The sequence below is a fragment of the Eulemur rufifrons genome, chromosome 10 (assembly GCF_041146395.1).
Source record: "Eulemur rufifrons isolate Redbay chromosome 10, OSU_ERuf_1, whole genome shotgun sequence".
NCBI lineage: Eukaryota > Metazoa > Chordata > Mammalia > Primates > Lemuridae > Eulemur > Eulemur rufifrons.
In genome coordinates this window covers 17053516-17076921 of record NC_090992.1, presented here as the reverse complement: position 1 = coordinate 17076921, position 23406 = coordinate 17053516, and the positions used below count along the sequence as shown (strand labels likewise).

General features: G+C 45.3%; 1 protein-coding gene across 2 annotated transcripts in view; it reads right to left on the bottom strand.

Annotated features, from left to right (window-relative positions):
- The window catches only part of SLIT3 (slit guidance ligand 3), a 576436-nt gene that overhangs the window by 142751 nt on the left and 410279 nt on the right, over nt 1–23406 (bottom strand). For both annotated transcript variants that reach the window (XM_069483860.1, XM_069483859.1), the window contains exon 6: nt 13667–13738. In XM_069483860.1, the coding sequence (XP_069339961.1) occupies nt 13667–13738 (72 nt within the window). The remainder of the gene's footprint in view (nt 1–13666; nt 13739–23406) is intronic.

The window sequence follows — 23406 nt, the reverse complement described above, 5'->3', positions numbered from 1 at the left end:
CTGGGCCTACTGTGGATGACCAGGCCCTAAAACCCTCTCCGAGGTCCCAGGAATGTATTCCAGCTCTATTAGAATATGCGTAGATGGCTTCTCTTTGTGGACTTGGTCCTGGAAGAACACACACTGAATGGCCCAGTAGGCCCGTGCAGGTTGAGAGAAGCATCCCTAAGCCTCTTCCCCAGCTCAGGGCCTCAGGCTGTCCTCAGACCTCCTCCTCAGTACCCTGTCACTTTTAGATGAAGCTCCTTTCACTGGTTCCCCCCTGTCATGGCTGAACTTGTCTTTCTCTCCCAGCTGTGTGCTGCTCTGATTTGCCCGGGGGCTCTAGGAAACTCCAGAAATCAGGGAGGAGGAGGATGCAATCATCCCTCCTTTGAGAAAACCTAAATGGAATGTTACAGGTTCTCCCGTGAACGCTCTACTCCCCTCTAATGAGCTAGACTGGTAAAGGGTATTGCTTTGAAGTGGGCTTGCCAAGATCTGCCAATAAAGATGTCCACAACATCCATAATAATAGCAGCAATAATGTTGATACTATCTGTTAAGTGTTTGCTATGAGCCAGCACCAGAGCACTTTTCATACATTATCTCATTTAATTCTCCCAACAATCCTGAGATGCTACTGTTATTTCCATTTGGAAGCCCAGAAAGCTCTATGAACTCTGTCCAGACCACACAGTTAATAGAGCTACTTGGGGCCAATATTCAAGGCCAGGAGGTGCGATACCAGGATCTGTATTTTTAACCATTACACAAAACTGCCTCTTGTTGACTGCCCAATTTCCACGTCTTCCCAAGGTGGAGGCGAATCCCATCAGTTCGTGGTTGAGTCACCCTTTACCAGCCGAAATTTTACGTGGCAGGGACCATGGCGTTTGCCTCGCTATGGGGGCTCTGCAAGGCAACAGTGCGCATGACCCTCCCTGCTGCTTGGACACAGAGAGCAAGGGCAGCTAGGTCTCAAAGCCTTCTGAGGTCAAGGTTTGGCTAAGACATCTAAGTGTTGCCATAAAGCACAGTGGCCCTTATGCTGGATGGGCTGATTCGAGTTTTTAAGAATCCCCGAAGAACCAAGAGTACAGCTCTCCTCACTACACAGAGCTTATCTTTTGCCCGTTGGGAGGGGCAACGGTCTCCAAGGGCACAGGAGGTGGGAGGAACAAGAGAGGGGTAGGAAGAGGGAGAGGGGAGAAGGTGGGAAGCCGCCTCTTTCACATCGCTTGCTCTCCTGGACTTCCCTGGGTGCTGCATATTACTGAGTTCCTTGATCTCCCTGCGGACCGTTTAAATTAAAGCTCATAACCATTGTGTGGGCATATAATGAAAACAACTGATGCTGCACTGATTAGTCCATTACTCTCAACTGTTAGAAAACATAATGATCTCACAAGGGGCCTTACTCACTGACGTATAGCAGTTGAGCTCTCATTTGACACCTCAAGTTAGCAGCCAAAGCAATAACAGCTGGGGTTTTTGTCTCAATATTTGTACCCGACTCTAAAGTGATTTGGCACCGGGTGAGCGTTATTTTTAAACACACAGCTCTCCCCGCCAAATAACATTTTAAATGGTCTCCAGGTGTCATGTAAAACCTACAGAAATAAATAAAAACAATCAGCTGCCAATTTGGGCCTTTGATGATACGGACTCCTTTAACAAAAGGGCTCGTTTTTGGTTCGTCTTTCATTATATATTCATATGATGACAGGCAGAAATTCATCTCCATCCACTCAGCAGAGCCTTGGTGTTAAAAGGAAAAAATAATGCCTCCAAAAAATGTCAAAGAGTAGAAGATCAAAAGAGAAAGATGAACCCTCAAATCCTGCCACTGCTCAGAGGCACGATGGCGTATTCATGATGCCCCAGTGTTTTGGGTCCCTCGAGCATGGAAAACTCCTTACTCATTGACTGAGATGATCACAGATACTGCCCAGTGGTGATTCAGAATGGTTCACCAGCCTTCCAATGATGGAGTTAATTATAAACCGCACCTTAAATGACCACATGAACGAGATGGCCTTGGTCTCCCAATTCTATTTCATTGTCTAGATCTGGGCCCTGGACAATCTTGGCCACTATATTATTTAGAAACCATCTTGCCACCATGCCAAGATGTCCACATGGACCAAGGATGAAAGGGTGACCTCCCACTTACATAGCTGGACAGGTGAGTTTGCAGGTGAGAACGGGAGAAACACACAATTTCCACCTCTGCTGCATTTGGTGCCTGGCCCAGTAAGAGAAAAAGAAAGGGGAAAGTTTTAAACGCCCACTATGTGCACACTACGCGAGGACAGAGAGCAAGGCTGTTTTGCACCCTGCTGAATAGCCAGGGTCTAGCCTAGTGTTTGGCACACAGGGAGACTCAGTATTTACTGAATGGGTTGGTGATTTTCAAAATAGGAAGGGTCATGTTTTTGGCATCGTTGATACAAATAAATTTCCGCTCTGAACAGCCTTCTGGGCTAATCCAGGGGTTCAAACTCAACTGTCTACGGCAGTGAGACTTGGCAAGCAAGCAAGTAGCCTGCATGGGGACTGAAGTGAACACAGCCTTACTGAGTGGGATGTCACTTCTTGTTTTGAGGGCCTGTGCGAGGCAGGAATGTGGGTGCAGTGTTTCCAGTTTTTTTTTTTTTTTTTTTAAAGAGAAAACCAGACAGGTAGAATTTTCATATGAAGTCTCCTGGTTTTTTAATATTGGCAACAAAATCACCCTGAGGAACAAAACCCACAAATGAAACACCTGGGGGCTGGATTTGGCTGGCAGGTGCGAGTTTTTGCTCTCTGAACCAAACAAATCGACTCAACAGTTTGAATCAGAAAAATGTATATTAAGAAAATCAAATATTTTAATGGAATTATGGTGAGATGCGGTTACAACCTTCCTTCTCTACTGCATCTCCTGCAGGGCAGCCGCCAGCCGAGACACACGACAGGAACCTACTGTGCAAATGAACTGTCTTTGAGTGACTGAAAATGATTCAACGTTCTTTTCCTCCACCACCGTTACTTGGGGACAAAGAGCCCTGAAGAAGTGTCTGTTTGTAAGGGAAAGCTGTGTTCCACCAGGCAGGAGTGCTCTTGCCTGGTTTTGCATGCTACTCATCAGTTCTGAGGCTAAACATATAAGTCCCTTTCTCGTGTACAGTTCAGAACTCAGCCACTTCAGAGCTGTTAGCAGAAAAACCAGCACAGGGTGCACAAGGTTCTGTTCCTGGGCTGAGATGCCAGAGAGGTCCTGCTTTTACCCTCTGATGTTGGCAGGGAAGGGATTCTCTCAGGGAGCTGGGAGCCATTTATACCTTGGGCTATTTGGGCCGGCGCTAAAGGGCAGGGAACTCCAGTGTTTACTCTCTGGACCTCTGGTCACCACTGGTAGCCAGGGATCAATGATGTGGAATCTGATCTCTCTGCAGATTGCCCTCTGCACAGCAACCTGGGCGGGGCACCCCCTAAGCAGTGGCCAAAGGCCTGGAGGGTGTCACTCCCATGCAGAATGCAAAACGCTCCCTCTGGCAAAATGCTGGAGATTAAGGGATGGTGACATGAACAGGACATAAAGGCTGGCTTCGCTAATTTTCGCTTCCTGTCTGCTATATGGGGGAGAGCAGACAGCAATAACGAGCATTGGGTAAAGAGCCAAAGGACCTGTTTTCTGGCCTGGTTCCTCCATGAATTTTTCCTATGTCTGTGGACAAGTCAGTTAACCTTTCTGGGGGAGTTTCTTTCTTTTAAAATGAAGTGGTAGAACCAGTTGACCTCCAGGGTCTTTCCAGCCTACAATTTCACTTCCAATTCCAACTGAGTTGGTATTGGCTCTAAATTGGCATTTCTGGAATGGGACTAATTTTCCAGACGGCAACAGAAGTGGTCATGGATGCCCAGCTCTGCCCAGCTCTGCACAAAGGCAGGACATCTGGCCAAACTCTGAAAGTAGCAACCACCCCCACTGTGCGGCAAGTGAAAATAGTTATGCAGGGTCGGCTCTTTTTCCTTCTGACTTTCTGCAGACACCTGGCTCAGCTTCCGTGCGGTTAATGGGCTTGCTTCCCTAACCGGCTGCTGCATCTCTACGGGAGCGGTTTTCCTACCCAGTTGACTTTGTAGGAGTCATTTGCAAGGCTGAGAGAAGTGAGTAATGGGGATCAGGGAATTAATTCATGCAGAGAGGGTTTTGCTTTGGTGGGTGACAATTTTAATGATCACAGCTCCTGGGCTTCCATGGAAATGAGTCTTTCGTGGGTACAAGACCCAGATGTTTAAATTGAGATAGAGAAAGGAAAGAGTGGAGGGTGAGGGGAGTGGCAGATATTTCAAAGATTTACTTTTAGAAAATACACTGTTCAAACATTCTGCTTCTTAAGGATGTGAAATGGCCCGAGAGGTCTGGAGCCCGGCGGGGAAGCAGGCCTGGTGGCAGCTATGGCGATGGCACAGGGCATGCCCTGTCCAAACGGGCACCCAGAGACACTCAGCTTTAGACCCGACCTGTCCCATACGGTAGCCATGAGCTAAATGTGGTGATTTTAAATCGGAATTCATTAAACTTTTAAAAATTCAGTTTCTCAGCTGCACTAGCCACACGCCAAATGCTCAAGATCACGTGTGGCCAGTGGCTCCCACACTGGACAGCACAGAGATGCAACATTTCCTCCACCACAGAAAGTTCTGGCGGACTGCACTGCTCGGCCCAAGATGATTGCAGCCACATGTGGGCCCCGGGTGTCACAGCTCCTAGAGATAGTCATTGGAAATTGAACTTACACACTTTTACAATAAATTGCCTGAGTTTTATATGTTGGCCATGAATTCTATTTTTTTTTTTAAACAATGGAAAGACCAAAACAATTAAAAAAAAATCAAACCCTATACCTGCTGGTTTCATTCAACCCATGGGCCAACCCTGGAGGTCCCCTGAATTCGTTATAAGTCAAAAGAAAAAGGACTCGCTAGAGCTTTTCTACGATGAGGCTGAGGAATCCAAACATGACCTTGGAGAAACGGAATCACTGTTCCCTTCATCCCTCCTCCTCACCAGCCCCGACTCCTGAGTGCCTTCAAAGATAGGAAACGGAAGCTCCCGGAGAAGGAGAATCTTGCTCCAATTCTCTCCAGCTCTGCGCCTCATCACCTTCTCCGTGCCGCTGTCCTTTCATAAAGCCACCTGGCAGGAGGGGCCGATGTCCTGCTTGAGTGCCTAGGATCTCAGCTTTCAGGACTCCGTGCTACAGAGTAGTGGACTCTCGGCCACCCCAGCCTTGGGCACCGGGGTGGGAATGGCAGCAGTGGTAGCAGGCAGGTGTGGCTGTTTAGGGGGACAAGGTTCCCTGGCTTGGACATCGAGAGCACCATGAGATAAGTCCTAACTAAGAGGCAAGATATTCACTAAACATGCTCAAAGGCTGGTCCCCAAGGCCACCGCTGGCAGTGAGGGGATGGAGAGAGGGCAGAGGTGACCCTCGGTGCATGGGCAACTTTGCAAATCAGCACAGCAGCTCTGTCTTGGGAGCGAAGTGACCACTGTCCACATCTGGCAGCCCTGTGGCATTGCCCCACTGGCCTTCGCATCTTGGCTGAGAGAAAACCCTCTGGAATCTTTCCTCAAAGATGCAGAGCTATTTTTCCATTGAGCTTTGGGTGGGACAAAGCAAACCAAAAGGCTGTACCCAAACCTAGTTTGTCAAGCCCAAACTTCAGCCCGAAGACCTGGCAGCTGGGGTCTGTGGTCCTTGGGGACAGCAAGACCTCCATGACCTGACTCCACCTAAGTGCCCCTCACAGGAGAAGCTGTTATCAGGAGGTTTATTGATTCAAGAGCCTTTGCTGATGAAGAACAATTCAATTATCTTTATCACAGCCTTTTAGCCCTGGAATGTACCCCAATACGTTTTCAACTTCGGAGACAAAACTAGCCTTTGGTTAACTGGAGAATGAAATCAACTGGAAACCACAAGGCACCCCCAAATTCTAGGCACTTTGAGGGTGAAAGTGCTGCTTATTTAAATGGAAAAAATGATTTTAGATGTCAAAGTAATTTTTACTTTGTCCTTAAGCTGGTGTTCTCAAAACCAAGCTAGTCATTTGAAAGAGTGTGCCTGCCATCAAACTCTGAATCTGGGTGACTGCGGAGGAGGTGTGGGTTGTGCAGCACAAGCATTTATAGAAAACCTGGTTCCTTTCCTACTATGGTGAGGGCTGAATGGAAGTTAGCGATGCTTTCTACAAAGGGCAGTTTTAACCCTGCTTGCACGAAAAAATCACAATGTTCAGCATAGTACCAAAAAATAATGTTCTGGAGATACTTAAAGATTTTCATTAAGCAATGACAGTTCTATATTCAGAACTATGTCATGACTAGACACCCTGATCTCAAAGATTATGGAAACCAAATGTTTGCATCTGCCAGAGAAACCCAGGTGAAACATTTTGTAAATTAAAACAAAGGAGTCTTGTCTCTGTTAGAACACACCAGTTTTCACTGTAATTCCTGATTTTGTTCCTTACGAAAAAGAAAAATCACCACTTAGCTGGAGAAATACAAAATCAAAGGTAATGTGACGAGTGGACTATTTGAGCAAAATAACTACATTGTTTAACATTTAAAATAATTCCAGTGCAACCATAACCTTAGTTCTGTTCAGGGACATGACATACAACAGAGATGCTACAGATTGGGGTGGGGTGGGCTTCAATTCAGTTGATTAACATCAAACTGATTGGGTCCACGTACTTTAACAGACCACCTACTATGTGCCAGGCTCACGTGAGGTGCAAAGATAAGGCAGTGAAACAGTATAAACTTCACCAACTTCCATTTTTCTGAGTATCCTGATTGTGCATCTGCTATTTACTAGGCGCTCACCAGTGATACCTCCTTTCATCCAACACAACTGTCCTCAGGTGTGGATAGTAATGTTTCCACTTTTTGGTAAGTAAATGAACCCCAAGCCACCCAGTTTGGTGAAGCTGGGCTGGAAGCCAGTTCTTTGGGAACTGAACACCCTGAAGCTCAACCTTGGCTTCGTACCGCCATGTCTGGGACAGTTTTGTGGAACTGGACGTGATACTGATTAAGCTGAGGCCATTAAGTGTAGATCTGAGTGCTCTATGGATCTGCTTTCCAAAAACAAAACAAAACAAAACAAAACCAAACCACTATAGCTTCTGAATTATTATGGGTGTTAAGTACAGCCAGTAATCTCACTAATGCATGTAATTGTTTCTATGGTATGAAAATATCTGGTAGGTATTTTGTCATTTTTAGTTTTTGTAGCACAGCAGTGATGAGTGATGTGCAGAGGCTCTGATGTCAGGCAGGACTGGATCTGAGACCTGGAAGAACAGTTCCCTTGTACTTGCCAGTGTCACTCTGGGCAAATCCCTCAACTTCTCTAAGCTCAGCTTCCTCTTTGGTAAAATGAGGAGATTCCTAGGATGTACCTCGTAAAGTTGTGGTGAGGATGTAAATAAGATGCTACATTCTAATGTCTTATCACAGTGCCTGGAAGAAGCTAAAACATGGAGGTAGATTCTCAAAAGTAGATGCCCAAACATGCAGGCTTTAATAATGTTCATAATAATCATACTAATAATTATATCATTGCATTATATATTATCATTGCATCATTATTATTACTTGTTAATCAGAGCATCTAGTTCCATACCCAGAGGAAGCTCAGTTGAAGTGGCAGACAGACCACCACTTGCATTAAGCTCTGGGTTTTCCAAACTGGACTGACAATGTCCTTGAATGTCCTAACACCCAGTGCCCAGCACCTGCCAGCCAGGAAGGACACCAACACCACTGTAGGAGAGCGAGCACACCTTCATCTCGGTATTAGGACTGTTGTCCATTTATTTTCACTGCCTTCTCCTTATGCCAGAAAAGGACTTTCTTCCCCATTCACTTTTCTGTTTCTGCCCGTGGGCTTCTGTGTCAGGCCACGTTGTACCGCCAGGATGGGTTGAATTAGAACTACCCTAAAAGTCAGGTCAATTCTGTCACTGCTGCTTTGACTCTTGACTCTCTCTTCTCTAAACGGGGCTGGGAGGAAGCTTAGTACACCAGCTGAGGCAGGGGTCTGGGGAGCAGAAACAGGGCAGGTGGGGTGGCTCTCGTGATAAAAAGTGTGGAACTGGATTCATCTCTTATGTGTCATCTTCATATGCGTGAACCCAATTACAACTGCTGTAAAATCAAAGGGAATTTGGAGACTAGTTTAACTCTTTAGAAGAACTTCCCGGACGATGGTAGACATGCAATATTCCTGATCGCCTCTGTGGTGGCCTTGCTCAGTTGTGGGAATCCTGCACTCTCTGTCACTGAGCTTTCTTCATGCAAGGCCATCCAGCCACCCTGGCAAGCTCAGGCCCCGGAGTTCCATCCACCTGAGCATCTGCTCACATAAGGCTTTCCTAAGCTCATCACCTGGCCCTACGCTGGATACATAGTGTGTATTAAAGCAGGGGTGGCCTGGGCTGGTAGTTAACTTAAATGAGTGGGGGTCAGTGGCCGAGTGGAGTCTGCACACCCCACCCAGGGAGGGTAGGTGCTCCAGCCACAGCTGGCCCCAGTGCGGGAATGTAGAGATGTGGCCCAAGGCCACCAGCGCGTCTGGGTTCAAAAGAGAAGCTGGGAATTTGGATCTTTATGTAAGATATCCTAATTTTTAAATGTGAAATGCTAATTTCAATTAAAAGAAAATACTCTACAGGACAAAAAAAAAATTCTCACCTGTGGGCACAATGTAGTCTGTGGTCTAGTTTGCAACCTCTGGTTTAAAGAGAGCTGAAGGCCGGGTCATCCCTTGATTCTGTCATGGACAAATAAATATTTGCCCGCTCCCAACCTCCTAAATAATATCAAAAACTTTATGACAAATTTTGAAAGTATTATACAAACTGTGCTTAGGATCCCCAGTCTTACTGGGTGGGGCGGTCCCTTCTGAACAGCCTAATTGCACGGAGATGCCCAATGTGGGCAGAGAACATGGGTCTGGAGTCCCAGGTTCTAGTTCCTCTGCCACCACCAACTTGCTGTTGACCTCGGGCAAGTCTCCTAGCCAGGCTGGGACCGGGCTGAGCCAGGCGGGGTGCGCAGGGTGCAGAATGTTGGGAGGCACGTGCCTCCCTCCACTGTCTGCTCTCTGTGTCTTATCTGGACAAGAAGAGGCCATCCCGGAGACACCTAAGATCCTGCCAGCACCAGCCTATGATAATGTCACTAAATTTCCAAAATTGGCAAGCGACAAATGGGAGTGAGAGCTTCAAAACAGCACATGCTGTTATCTACAGACCTGTTGGATCTCCATGCGATTTCGCTGGTTCCAGCGATTTATCCAAGGCAGACCACTCACTGGGAGATAAGAGCCTTTGCAGGACGTGTTACTGATGTCTGTGGTCTGGCGTTTTTGACACCGTATCTACTGAACTTCTGACTCGCTACATTTAATCAGGAGACAGCGCCTGAAAATGTTTTTTCTTCTCCCATAATACTACTGAAAAAAATTTAATGACTTATTTTATTAACAACTCATTTTTGTTTCATATGACTATACTTTGTTTGTTTTCCATTAGAGTTACGCATCTTTTCTGACCCACAATGGCATGGTGGGCGGGGAGGTGCTGCTGTCACCGAAGCGCCTGGCTGTCCTCAGCCTGGCCGGCAAGGGCTAGAAACCCATGGCCGGAGCACTGCCATGGCAATTCGTGGTCACACAGAGTCGGGAATGCGGTCTTGGCATATTCAGCTGCAGTGAAAGCGTGACTTACTTGGAAAAAACCTAGTACTATACATGAATCACCGAATGTATAAAACAGCTGCAAATTAAAGGGCAATGATTAGGGTAACAGAAGCGGGGTCTGACTCACAGAGGCTGGGTCCCTCCATTAAGACCCTTAAATGCCACAAAGTTAAGGCTGTATATTTGGGGAGGTGTGGCGGTGTCTGGAAAACAAAGCCCTCAAACTATTGTGTGCCAAAGTCAACTGGCAATGGCCAGGAGTGAGAATAAATCGTCTCTGGGACTACGACGTAAGTCATTGGAAAAACAGGATGATTTTCTTCCTCCTGCGAGTATGATTTACCTTCAACTTTGTGGGGACCCATTAACTGGGTAAAGGGAGTGACAAGGATAATTTCACAAGCTCGTGGGAGGCTTTGTCATTCTCCCCAGCAGGACTGTGCGTCACTGGTGGTTTGCCTAGTCCAGTTCTTGGAGGCCGGGTCACACCGTCCCGCAGCACCCGCCAGCCATGCTATAGGGGAGCCAAGCGCCATAACAGCCTTGGCAGCCCAGACCCCAAGGGCAGCTTGGCGGAATGGCTGAGCACACAGGCTCTGCTGCTGATTAGCTAAGCAGTCCCTTGGCTTCTCTGAGACAGGCTACTTCTTTGTAGAAGGAGGGTGATGATAATAGCAGCTCCATCAATGGAATTTTGAGAAGTAAGAGCTGGTGTATATAAAAGCAGTGGTTACCGTGCTGGGAATGAGTAACTGCTAGCTGTTACCATCGTCCCCATTATTCCTCCCCCGCAGTAGCACGGAGCCTTAAGAATTTTCACCCCTACTATGATTTTCTTCTTACTCCCTGGAAAGGGGAGGGTGATGGCTCCTTTTCTTGTCTACCACACTCTGTGCTGGTCATACCCCCCAAAAATGAGGTTGAGGGGGGCAGATCTCAGTCTTTTCCAACCTTGCACCAGTTCATTTCTCCGCGTGGTCAGGGGTTCCCTCCCAGTCTCACCTCCTAAATTCTCATTCAACGGAGCTGGTGAAACCAACCCTAGAGCCTTGATGGAAAGAAAGTTTATGGTATTTCCACCCGTAGAAACCATGAAATAACAGGGTTATCGCATGTGAAATATTTCTACTGGTAGTTGACATCCGAAAACTTTCCTTAATTTTGAGCGCTTTCCATAAGATAATCGTGAGTCTTTCCTTGTGTCCTACTTCGCGCTGCCTAATGTCAGAGAAAACACACCCAAAATGTTATGTTTTGTCTTCTTAATTTGCAGACCTTTAAGCTTTCGATACTTAAAAATGATCTTTCTGGGGATAGGGTGTTTTGAACTCTCCTCTCTCTCTGTCTGAAAAATGTATTAAGTTAATGTGTGACACCCTCACTTAGTTCCTATTTATTATTTCATTGCCAAGATTCTTTATGGTGCCTAAATTGTGATTACAGAGAAGCATTATAAAATGTCAATGTGAGGATGAGATTTGGAAGGCCTGAGGGTGGGGAGGGGAGGTTCTTCAAATGGAGATGTCAGTTCCAGCCAATTTCTGGATGGCTCACCATTAAGATGGATGGTTCCAAAGCCCTGTGCCTCTGCTGGAAATTAAAAACCCATGGAATAACTGATTATGATTAATTTTAAGTACTTAGCCGTGTGAAGCCAAATGAGAGCATCTTTAAAGCAAAGCTATTGATCTGGCTTTGTTTGGAATTGAGAAGATAAACTAATCAGAATCCCATGGGCTCTTTGTAATGATGGGGAATGAGAACTTTTTGTTTTCTTTTTTGTTACAGGTTTTTAAACTTTTTGAGACACGGGGTGTACATGGATATCAATTTGTTTGTTAATAGCAAACATCTGAGTAGGCGCTGAGAGAGGCGCTGTCCAATTCTGCCCTGGGCAGGGGTGGGGTGGGGGTGAGGGCGTGCACGCAGGGACAAAAGTTAGGGAAGTAGAAAGGACGACATTTATGACAGCCCTTCCCATGCAGCACGTAAGTTGTCTCTTCATAAAGTTGAGGAAATAGACTCAGAGAGGTTAAGAAGCTCGAGCCAGGTCCCACGGCCTCGGATTCCACACCCAGGTGTGCCTGGCTGCAAAGCCCTCTCCTCCACCCCGGACTGCCTTCCTGGTGCGGCGAGACACCACCACTCCCAGCACACAACGAACATGCGGCTGTCAGGTCGTCACAGCTGTTTCGTGGCAGCTGGTGACTGCCATTTCCTGGTCTCTTCCCAAGGAATTGTCTTATCTTTCTCATTCTCTCTGTCAGGGGAGGAAGAAGGTGACATGCTCCTAACAGCCCTGTCTATGCACGCTATTTTGCAGGCCAGGGAAAGCGCGCCCACCCTTCCCAGTGCCCGGCCTCCCGACGGGAGAAGTCCTAGGTTACTAAATGTGGGCTGGCATCCTCTCCCTCGCAGACACGCATTTGATGCTGGTTCCAGGGTCAGAGTTTGGGTAAGGAAAGACCATCCATCTCAGGAATGACAACCTGACCTCCCTCCCTGCGGGTCCCGCCTGTTCCGTACCAGGAATTCTCGGCTTTCGTCCAATTTCGAGCAGCTTGCAGCATCAGCAACCCCTCCTATCTCCCGTGATTCCTCTTGGAATCACCTTCCTCTCAAGCTACGTGGAGAGGCTCTCCCCAGCCCGCTGCCGGTGTCTGCGGGCCCAGGTGAAAAGACAGGTGGAGGGAGGACGTTTTACTCTTCCCTTGAAGTACAAAGGAACATTTGAATGTATTTATTCCTCCATTTATTTGGCATTCATTCATTCTTCTGGAATCAGAGATAGGTAATCTGTGACTATGTCATTTTTTATTTTTAGAGGGATGCTCAAGAAATCCTACTCTCTTTCATTCACTGGCCAGAATAGTACCATCAGAATTATTTTTAGCACCAAGCAATTACAGAATTTGGAAAGGGGAAGTCACTCCCAAGACAGAGCAACCAACTCCTTCATTTTACAAAGGAGAAAACTGAAGCTCCGAGAGCCGAAGAGACTTGCCCAAGGTCACACGGCTAATTAGCGGCAGAATCGGGACTGAACCGCCCGTCTCCTGACACAAGTCCTACTGTGCTGTACTGCCTTCCTCTCCAGGTTTCCCCAAATCAGGGACAGCTGGAAGGGCGGCTTGGGTGGGAACAATCAAAATGTTTTCTTACACAATTCAACTTTAGTTTGAATGACCCCAAGATGACTCCTAGCTGACTTTCCTCCTGGAAATCAGGTTTCCTTAGACCCATTTGGAAATGGAGAACACAGAATGACAGCTACACAGTTTCTCTAGACAAGGCGTACAGGGTGTGATTATGGGGAAGGGGCCACCCCCTCTCGTCTTTTCCTCCCTGCCACTTTAAGGTCACGGTCACCGCTTAAAGTTTGAATTGAAACCTGAGATGCGAGCCCAGGAGCAATGGCAATGGCTGGACTTTCTCAGGCTGCCTGGCATCCCCCCGTGCTGTGCCAGGGTCCCTTTCTGATTCTGGGTGATTCCAACTGACCTCCAGGTGCTCACTCTCTGTCACCGGCCCCAGACCTGGAACCTGTCTCCTGGCGTGCCCTCACTCAAACACACTCGCCCTGGATGCCCTGGCAGGCTCTGGGGGGCTGCTCCAGCCCATCTGTCTCTCCCAGCAACAAATACTGCGGGAGCATCGGGGGAGAAGGACTCAATTGAGACTTAATTAGCAGGAACCCCAGTTTGTGGGAGGTGAGAAATCACACTTTGCTGCCTGCAAGCACTTTGGCCAAGGTGAGCCGGAGGGATCTCCCGGTTCCCAATTTTAATAGCACTGCAGTAGAAGACCAGAAAGGCATCCACACGGACCCCCCTCTGCACACACACTCCCCCTCTCTCCTCCCCGCGCGGACACACACGCACACGCACACACACCAGGCAGCGATCGCAAAATCCACTCACAGGATCTCCAGATCGCGCAGCGCTCGGAAGGCTCCATCTTCAATGCAGCTGATGAGGTTGTTGTCCAGTTGCCTGTGGGAAAGCAAGGGAGAGCGTGAAGGCTGAGCGGGGCAGCGCCGCGGGGCCGGGCGGCCCGGGCCACCCGAGCGCCTGTCCCTCCACCCCCTTGCAGGCTCTGCTCGTCCCCGCCAGAGCTCGCGCAGAGCCAGCCTGTCTGCCACGCTGCTCCGTCTCTCCTCTCTGACTGTCTGAGAGAACTACACAGACGAGCGCACCAAAGGCTGTCAGGTCTCAGTAAATATTAATTGCGCATTTTTTTTTTTTTTTTTTAGGCAGAAGGGAGTAATTTCATTACATTAGGGCATCCAATCCATTACGAGCTCTTACCGTCATGTCACTGAAACAATTTCATTAAGCTAAAGGCCTGTAAATCATTGGAGGTCACTGCTCTGCCCTCCGCGACCTCCCAGAATGCTGTTTTCTCTCTCCCGTTCCCTCGTCTGCCTTTTACTGGAAGTTGCAGTCTCCTGCTCTGACACCGTGCTAAATCTCAAGGCTTTATCTGCCCAAGAGCGGCGAGGGTGCATGGGGAATATACCAATTCCAAATTAGACTCAACTAATCTAATTTTATAGTCTTTTTATTATTCTAAGCACCAAATGTCTGTGGTGGTTTGATGCCTCCGTGCATTGTTATGGGGCCCATCTGGTAGGTCATTCTATTGAAGCATTTTCTGACTAAATACAGATTCCCTCAAACTGCACCAACCATCATCAACATTAAAGAAATTCATTGATGGAAGTGTTCACGATGGGGGAAGAAAAGAAATATCGTTATTGCCTTAAAGATGTACCACTTAAATTTAAATTGGGGAGAATTAAAGGCACCTATTTCAGGATTCCTTTTCTGTCTCCCTTTCCATCCCATGAGCATGAAAATAATGTCTTTTAAAAGGATGCCTTGACTAATATACGTTCTAGTTATAACGTATATTATACTGGGACTGCGGTAATTTAGTTGAGGGATAACAAATACTGTTTTCTCTAAATCAAAATATTAATACATATATGATGTGTAGTTAGGATATTTACCATGACCACACCCTAATTTAAACATCAGATATTATATATAATCTGTCTGATTCCCCCTGCAAAAATCCCAAAAAAGATGTTATACAGAAAATGGTCATTAACACCAGCTTGTTTGTTGCACTTTGTTTGCAGAGCATGCCATGGTCTTTGGGGAGGGTGGGCTGAAAAGTATGACCATACTGAAAAACTCCTTTACAGACTCTTCTAATTTTTTTTTTTTTCTCAGAAAAAAAAAAAAAGAGCCCCTCTCATTTTTTTGGAGAGATTTTCTGTTGCTGGAATCTTCATTTGTAATTTGCACTAAACCATCCCAAGACAACTCTCCACAAAAGCTGTGTCAAAGCTACCTTTGGTAACCCTTTCCGACAGCTTTGTTTTCCGCCAAAGGCAGGCAGAATTAAAATGAAAATACTGTTATCCTTGGAAAAGTATGTAGATGTAGGATTGTATAAATGCACACAAAGGAAACACAATTAGAGTGATATTGTGCGTTACAATAAACAGGCTCTGCCCTGAGATTATGGGAAATTGCATCATCTCAAGAGATACTCACATTATAAGATTTAGATATTTAGAATTCAAAAATAAACAGTAAACGGGCATTTCAAGAAGCAGAAGCACACTTTAGGTTGGTGAGTCCTACATCTAGTGTTTCAAAGTTCTCACCGATGCCCTCTTACACGGAGTCTCACTGTATATCCCTAATTCTTCCGGAGCCTTTCTGAACAAGAGTTTGCTGAGCGTCTTTTTTCCATGGGTTTCTCGCGGCAGCGGGGCCACGGATTCCCTGCAGAGGTTCTGTGAAGGCAGTCTAGTACTGCGGCCCAGCTTCGGGATTTATCATCAGTTTAAAGGCCAATGAATCAACAACCCCTGCCTACGCCAAGGCCACCAAACCTTACCAAGCAGAAATGCAGTGGATTGGCTTTTGGCTCCAAGAAATTGTTCAATGAACATGCTGAATTCGGCAAAAATGGCACCATCCGCCTAAGTAGAAAAGTATCTAAATCATCAAATCGGGAAGTCCAGGGTGCGTGGAGGTGGCAGTTTGTGGTGCATCGGCTTTTGTGCAGACATTTCAGAGAGGACCTTGCTATTAGTATATTATTGATTTGCTGCATTTGTGAAGCATTTTCCTTTCCTTTTGAGAGACCAGAAACCAAACAGGAGCCTCTAACTGGACAGCATTTTGCATGGAAAGAATGAAATCTGTAGGGCAGAAGAGAAAGGCATAGAAAGAAATGAAAAAATAAAGTGGTAGAAAGAATAAAAAAGTGTGTTGGGGAAGACGGGCAAAAGATTTAAAAAAACCCCACCACACACTACCCATATCTGGTCAGAGTCCTGTAACGCAGCAAACTGGAGGGGTGGGGACAGAGAGTGTCAGAGAGGGCACTGACTATTTTCGGGCTAGATGCAGAGACATCAAATACATTATCCATTAAACGATGTTTAAATATTTTTAGCGGTTGGCAAAAGTTGACATCTAGTTGTTTCTCTGTAATGAGGAAAATCGAGCTTTACTATAAGCATCTCTGTGGGTATATTTTATAGACTATTTTAAAACATGAAATGTATCAAAATTTAGGATATTTACGCATAAGTGTGCTTTTCGAGAAGACACTTGTTTTCACCGAGATTGTCTCCTTGGGTTATAATCATAGATAAACAAAACGGGAACTGTCTCCTAACCCTGGAAGTCAAAGGGCCATTCGCGGGACCCCCATTGATTCCGAGTCTGCAGGGCTGCCAGGCCCACGGGGCCCACGCGGCAAACAGTTACTCCATTGCAGCTATTATATCTCCATGGCACCGAGCATCAGAGCATTTGGGAAAAGCCCGCTTAATTGTCCACAATCATTCCCGATATTTCATACAAATACACTGAGTCCCTGAAACAAGGGAAATACGCACTTGGTTCACACAGGTTTTTCCTTGCAAAAATATACCTCAGAGACGTAAAAGTTAGTCCTCGAGCAGGGGGGGGGGGGGGGGCGAAATAAACACCAGCCCGGCACTGCTTTGAGGGTGGAGGAGTGGAGTCTTACTAAACACACACAGAACCTTCCGGGGCTGAGGCCAAAGCATTCGACTTAGCAGTTTGCTTCTGGGGGGTTGACGTGACCAGAGGCGGCTGACATGTATTCTAAACTCTCAGGTCAAAGGTCCTTATCGTGCCTTTGAAAGGCCTCGTTCAAAGACCCTCTCAAAAACAAATCAACAAAGCCCACTGCCCAGCCTGCGCCACACACCCCAGCACTTGGGAGGCATGTGCAAAAAGAACTTTGCAAATGTGAGCAGAGCGGACTTCGCGGTCTGAGGAGGCCCAACAGATTTCTTTCCATTTTCCCTTGGCGATAAGAAGTGTATTTCCCACTGCAGCTGGATCCTTGCTTCCTTCCACACACAGTAACCTATCCCCGTGTGTGGCACGGCACCGGGCATTTCCCAGAGGGTCACTGATGGTTGCAGAGTAAGTCCTTCCATGGCAAGTATGTCAGGGCTGGGCCCAGACTGCATGGGATAAAGTTCTAAGCCACAAGCCACACTGTCCTGGCCGTGTGGCTTCAGCAACGAACAAGCGCCGAGCACACCTGCCAGGCCCGCACAGGGCCAAGTGCCGTACGGGCTTCCTTGTCTTTCTGAGACACTGACTTCTCCCCGGGAGCCCCTGGGAAGGAGACTTAGAATAAAACGAGATTTCTCTGGGCCCAGGGTGAGGATGGGCATCAGGAAGGCAGTGGGTGGAGGGAAGACTGGCTATTTTTTGGAGGCATCTTTTATTGTCCTCTACTTTATACAGAATACTCGATATGATTTACACTCCTCTATCTCTGAATATGCTAAGAAGCTCCAAAACATTTCATGATATTAAATTAACTGCTCTAATTTCCCCGGGAAGCTCAGATTTCGGCAAACAATATGAGTGCTAAAATGATACCAGAGTCCATTTAGAAAGGAATCCTCAGACAAGCACTAAATGTAGACTCCCCGAGAGGAGCTTTCTGACTACTGTATTTTTATACTCTGAGAACATAAACAAGGCGGAAAAGAAAGCCAGCATGAACAAGGACTTAAAATAATCCCCACAAACGGCAGACAGGGAGACAGCACTTTTGTGAGAACTCCCATTCCTAAGCGTGATCTACTCCTATTATCATAGTTCATCTCTTTCAGTTGCAAAGTGAAATTTCATAAAGGAAGCAGGATTAGAAATATTTTTGTGCTTCAACAATTAAGAAGCACATCTAAATCCTCAAAAAAGGGCTAAAAAAACCGGACTACCATTTTAAGAGCAATCTACCTATCTCCCAACAACAATAATCAAGAAAAAAAAAAAAAAGAAAGAAAGAAAGAAGGAAAGAAAGAAAAAAAAAAAAAACAACAAGAAAATTGCAGGATTTCAATGATGCATTTGAATCCCCGTGAGGAATACCCTGAAAACAGAAATTTCCAGAAATAGGCTTTAGGAATCTGGAAGAACAGGATTCCCAACTAATTATCTACGTGCAAGGTCTGCATACCAGGGCACATCCATCCAGTTGTTCACTCCTCATCCAGATGTTCTGGGGGCCCAGCATCTCCTCGGATGGATGGTTAAACTTAGCCTGAGGGCACTGTCGCTGGGCGGCCCAAAATTCAGCAGCAGAGTTCTGCTCTAGGACTGCGGCTAGATCTGCTGCAGTCTTCCTTGTACTAAATGGGAGAACCAGCTAACGCTCAGCACTCTCTGGCGTTAAACAGTTTTGCTAATTTCCGAATAAAACTACCTACACAAAATGTGCAAAATAAATGGGGGACTTCTAATATGAAATTCACAAGGGAAGGCTTACTGGAAACCCAAAGCAAGTCTACGGTCGTGGAATCCAACAATTAATTAACCCATAAGAGCAACAGAGTACTATTATATGTTCATGCTGTATTAGGTACCCAGGACATATAATGAAGTGTAAGACATCCTTTGAAAATATTGGGAAGGTTACCACCTGTGGTTTTTACATCTCAGTTATCTGAAAAGGTTTCAGAGCATTCTAAAGACTAAACTAATTTGAATTTGTTTTTGATGAAATACATATGTTCATACACGCACATGTTGGAGGTATGCTTCTTTTTCTAGACTGAGGAGAAACGGAATGTTGCAACTATTGAAAAAAAAAAAAAAAAAAAGAACCAACTGGGAAATCCCTGCTTTCATGAAACAAGGCAGAAGACAAAACACGAAGCAGCCTTGACATACTATTTCTTTTCTTCCCATTATCTGTCCTGAAGCCGAAAATACAAAATCTAGTAGCACTTCTGAAGGTTGTTTTTTATAACAATTTAACATTTTAAAAATCATTATTGAAGTACAAATTATAGAAGTGATTGCTGCTGGTTGGGGTCTTTGAAAAAACAAAAAAGCTCAAGGTTATTTTAACTGGCAAAAGGGAAAAAAATTATGTTCAAAAGAAATGCATACACTTCATATAATTGAGTACTGGTCACACTTTTTAGGCAAATCAAACACTTGATCTAAGCCACAATCTGCTAATGAATTGTCACTACTTCTCATCATTAGGGAGCTACTGTAATTTCACATTAAAACAACATCTCAAATGAGCAAAAGGAGGTGAATCTATTATTTTGCACATTTTGTACACTTGTCCACCAGACCGGAGAATACATGCATATAGATATGTTTACTGATCCATGAATTATTTAAGTATCCACAAAGATCCCTCTCTAGAGAACTGACAACTTTATACCTATTTTTCCTGTATATGTAGTTACATGTAACATTGTATAAATTTAAATACAAATACATATTATACAATAGGTAAAGCAATTGTTGACCTCTGACATTTAATGTGGTGTATCCAGTTAGTTTTAGAGATATTTAGATAACTGATTGTTAGCATTCGAAGACTCCATCCAACCAAACCTACTGTATAAAGGACAAGTAGCTTTCTGACTAGGATAGCTTGTTTGGAATTTATTGTAAATTGAACATGAGTTTATTTTAACAAGCGTCGATATGTATACTTTGCCTCATGGCTTGCATAACACCTTTTATTTAGTATATATCATATTGCTGTTCAACATATGCAACTTCTCAGCAGGAAAATAACTGCATCCACTCCAGTAGATGTTCCTGAAAGCAAGCTCGGCAACAATGCAAACACCGATGATGGATTAGCAACAAGGAGGCACACCAGACCTTGGAGGATAAAGAGGTGTTTTACACATCACTGGGAAATATCAATAATTCCACTTCTGTGTTTACATGGTTTCCTGTATGTTGGGCATTTGGCAAATGAATTTGTGTTGAAAAATGCAAGGGGAAAATCTCTGCAAACCAATTTAGCATTAAGGATAATTATGGGGAACAAGTGAAATGCCCATTTAATTTGGGCAAGTTTAAACCGGAAACAAATTTCTGGCATTTCTAGGTAAATAAAATAACAACAACAAAGTAAATAAAAAAACAAATCAAACTGAAACAAAACACCCCACAGCCATGGTGAGAGAGCTTCATTTGTTTTCCAGCAACTTTTAGACCAATGGGACCAAGGAAGCTTGGTTTCTGTTTGTAAAATGTACACTCACATTTTGAGGTTTGCTTCAAACAACCTGTTTCCTGTGCTCAACTTCATGTCAGGACAAAGGGGTTTATAACTAGGTGGACCAACTCCCCAGGGTGTGCCTGGGACTTCCTTGTTTTAGCACCGAAACTCCTGTGTGGCAATCCCAGGAAAACTGCCATAGCTGCTCCCTCTGTTATGCCCTTGGGGCCGACTCAGAAATAGATTTATTCTCAGCACACAATTCCCTCAACCACGTCCCTAAACCTTAAAATGTCTGTGGATTCACAAACTCGGCTGTCAGTTATGTCGGCTCTAAAGGGCTCCTTTCTGCATCTTCTGTAAAATGGGCTTTGCAAACTCACCTACAGTGAGGCTGGCAGGAGCCCTGAGAGTCACTGAAATGTCCTACGGTGCATTCTCAACCTTCCTCATTGGGAATTAGAATTTCTTTGTAAGAAGTATCTGTGTTTTACTCGCCGGCCTTGCTGATGTCATGAATACTCTGAGGCTGGACAAATAAATGGCTGTCTCCATAGTGATCGGGGCAGGTTTGTGGTTTCCCTAGTTACACTCTTGAGCGATAACCATCTGTGTTTCCTCCCCAGCAAAGGCGCAGGAGGGAGGAAGGAGTGAGAAATCGGGAAGATGAAATGTGCTTTCGTTAAAAGGCATGGAAAGTTATCTTCCACATCTCTGTTTTTTTACTACTTTTTCTAAATCACCAAGCACAAACTGTACTGAGGTACAGAGAAGTGTTTTTTGTTTTTTTTTTTTCATTCCCCCGGGGGTTTCAGAAATGTTCCCACTGGACTCTAAGGATTACAAACTACCCCAGCTGTGTTACTATGACCAACGTGCAGAAGCCAGAGCTGAGGTATTCCTTCCTAGGTACCAGGTGGGCGCCCAGGTGCGATGCCGCTCAAATACAGGGTTTTATGCATCCCCACTCTGGGTTGAAGCCGTCAATCAACTCATCCTGGGGCTCTAGCTCTGACAGTGCATTGAGGCCGCGTTGCCTCCTTAGACCTCCAGAGATCTTTGTTTCCCTTTAAAAGAATCACAAGATGTCTCATCTAGAAATTTTACTAAGACTTCCTTGATTTTATTCATATTTCCAGCCCATGCTAACCAATCCTTTGGAGGCTCTCATTATTGACTACCCAGTTTTTGTACAATGGGAGACCAGGGCTTGTGTAACTGCTAGCCATGTGAACTAAGTCATTCATATCCTTGTCCCTGAGTGTCAGTTTCATCAGTCTCCGTCGTAAAATGGAGATAATAACATTTAGCCCAAAAGGAATTTCTGAATATTAAGGTAATGAAATGTGTGTACTCTGAAAATGTATTGTTGGCATTGCTTAACTTTATTTGCCTTAAAACAAATAATATTAAAGATAGGAATTCATTTTTACATAGTCTCTGAGGTCTCTTTTAGCTCTGAAGTTATGTGACCTGAGACTGATTTCTTACGAGTCTTTTTTTTTTTTTTTTTTTTTTTTTTTTTTTTTTTTTGACAGAGTCTCACTCTGTTGCCCAGGCTAGAGTGCCGTGGCGTCAGCCTAGCTCACAGCAACCTCAACCTCCTGAGCTCAAGGGATCCTCCTGTCTCAGCCTCCCGAGTAGCTGGGACTACAGGCATGCGCCACCATGTCCGGCTAATTTTTTCTATATATATTTTTAGCTGTCCATATAATTTCTTTCTATTTTTAGTAGAGATGGGGTCTCGCTCTTGCTCAGGCTGGTCTCGAACTCCTGAGCTCAAACGATCCGCCCACCTCGGCCTCCCAGAGTGCTAGGATTACAGGCGTGAGCCACCGCGCCCGGCCGATGATTTCTTACGAGTCTTAAGGAAAAGTTCCTGTTCATCACACTCAGACCCTTCTGCGATTTCAGCCTGTTCTTTATTCTTCCATCCTAGACCAAAGAATCTATTATTTGAGATGTTCAACATATTCTTTCTGGACTAAGGGCAGTAGTTCAGACTCATATGTTTTTCGTACTTCTCCAGCTGCTAAGAGATTGAAATACAAGAAGCCATCAAAAAACCTACACCAAAGAAGATACAAATTTTTCCCTTACTGGGAGAATGATGCCAATATGGGAACATTTTCACAATTCCCATAGGTGAGAACTGCCAAGGAGAGAAATTGCAAAATTTAACCCCATTTCTTGGTGGCTGTTTCCAATTAATAACCCATCGAGTAAGGTATTAAGTACCTAAAATAATCAAATGCCACACCATCTATGGGGTATAATTTCTTAATCTGAACATTCCATAATCTGTACACAAACCTTCAGTGACTCCTTGCGGCCTACATTATAAACTGTAACAACAATACCACCGTCACAACCACAATAATAATTGCACCTATCATTTATTCGTCATTTGTTAGGCAGCAAGTATTGAGCTGAGCATCTTAAGTGTCTTATGTCAGTTTGATCTCACAACAGTTCCTGCTTTCCAGAAGAAGAAAGTGAGACATTGAGAGCTACATCTCTAAACTTGGCTTTGAACCCAGGTCTGCCCATGCTCGTAATGACTACAAGAGATGCTGCTCCTCTGGAAACAGCTCAGACTCCTTAGCAAGGCATCGTTCCACGCTCTACGCAACATGTCAGCAAGTACTTTCACTTTTCCCTGTCTCACTTATGCCGGTCCTTGCCCCCTCCTCTGTTTGGGGAACCCCTCCCCATCCATCAAGAGCCTCCTCAAGGGCCACATCGTCCTGTACATACTCCCACAAAATGCACCACTCTCTCCAAGCTCTCATGACCCTTTGGTGACACTTATTTCACAGCAGTTGGACTAGTTGTGAACACAGGAAGAAACCAAGGTTCAGAGAGGTTATGCAGCATCACCAAGGGAGCTCAGCTAGTACACTGGAGAGTCAAGTTCAAATGTGCCTCCTGATCTGGGAGCCTCAGGGCTCACCCATCATGCTATTCTACTTTTTTCTGACTTTCAAAGTATAAAGATAGGGAACCTATAACATGGCTGTGTGGGTGTGACTCAAGTTATTTTGGCTGGGAAGAGGCTGGTGACAAAAGTCAGGGTTTGGTCTCAGTATCTGTCACTGGGACCCAG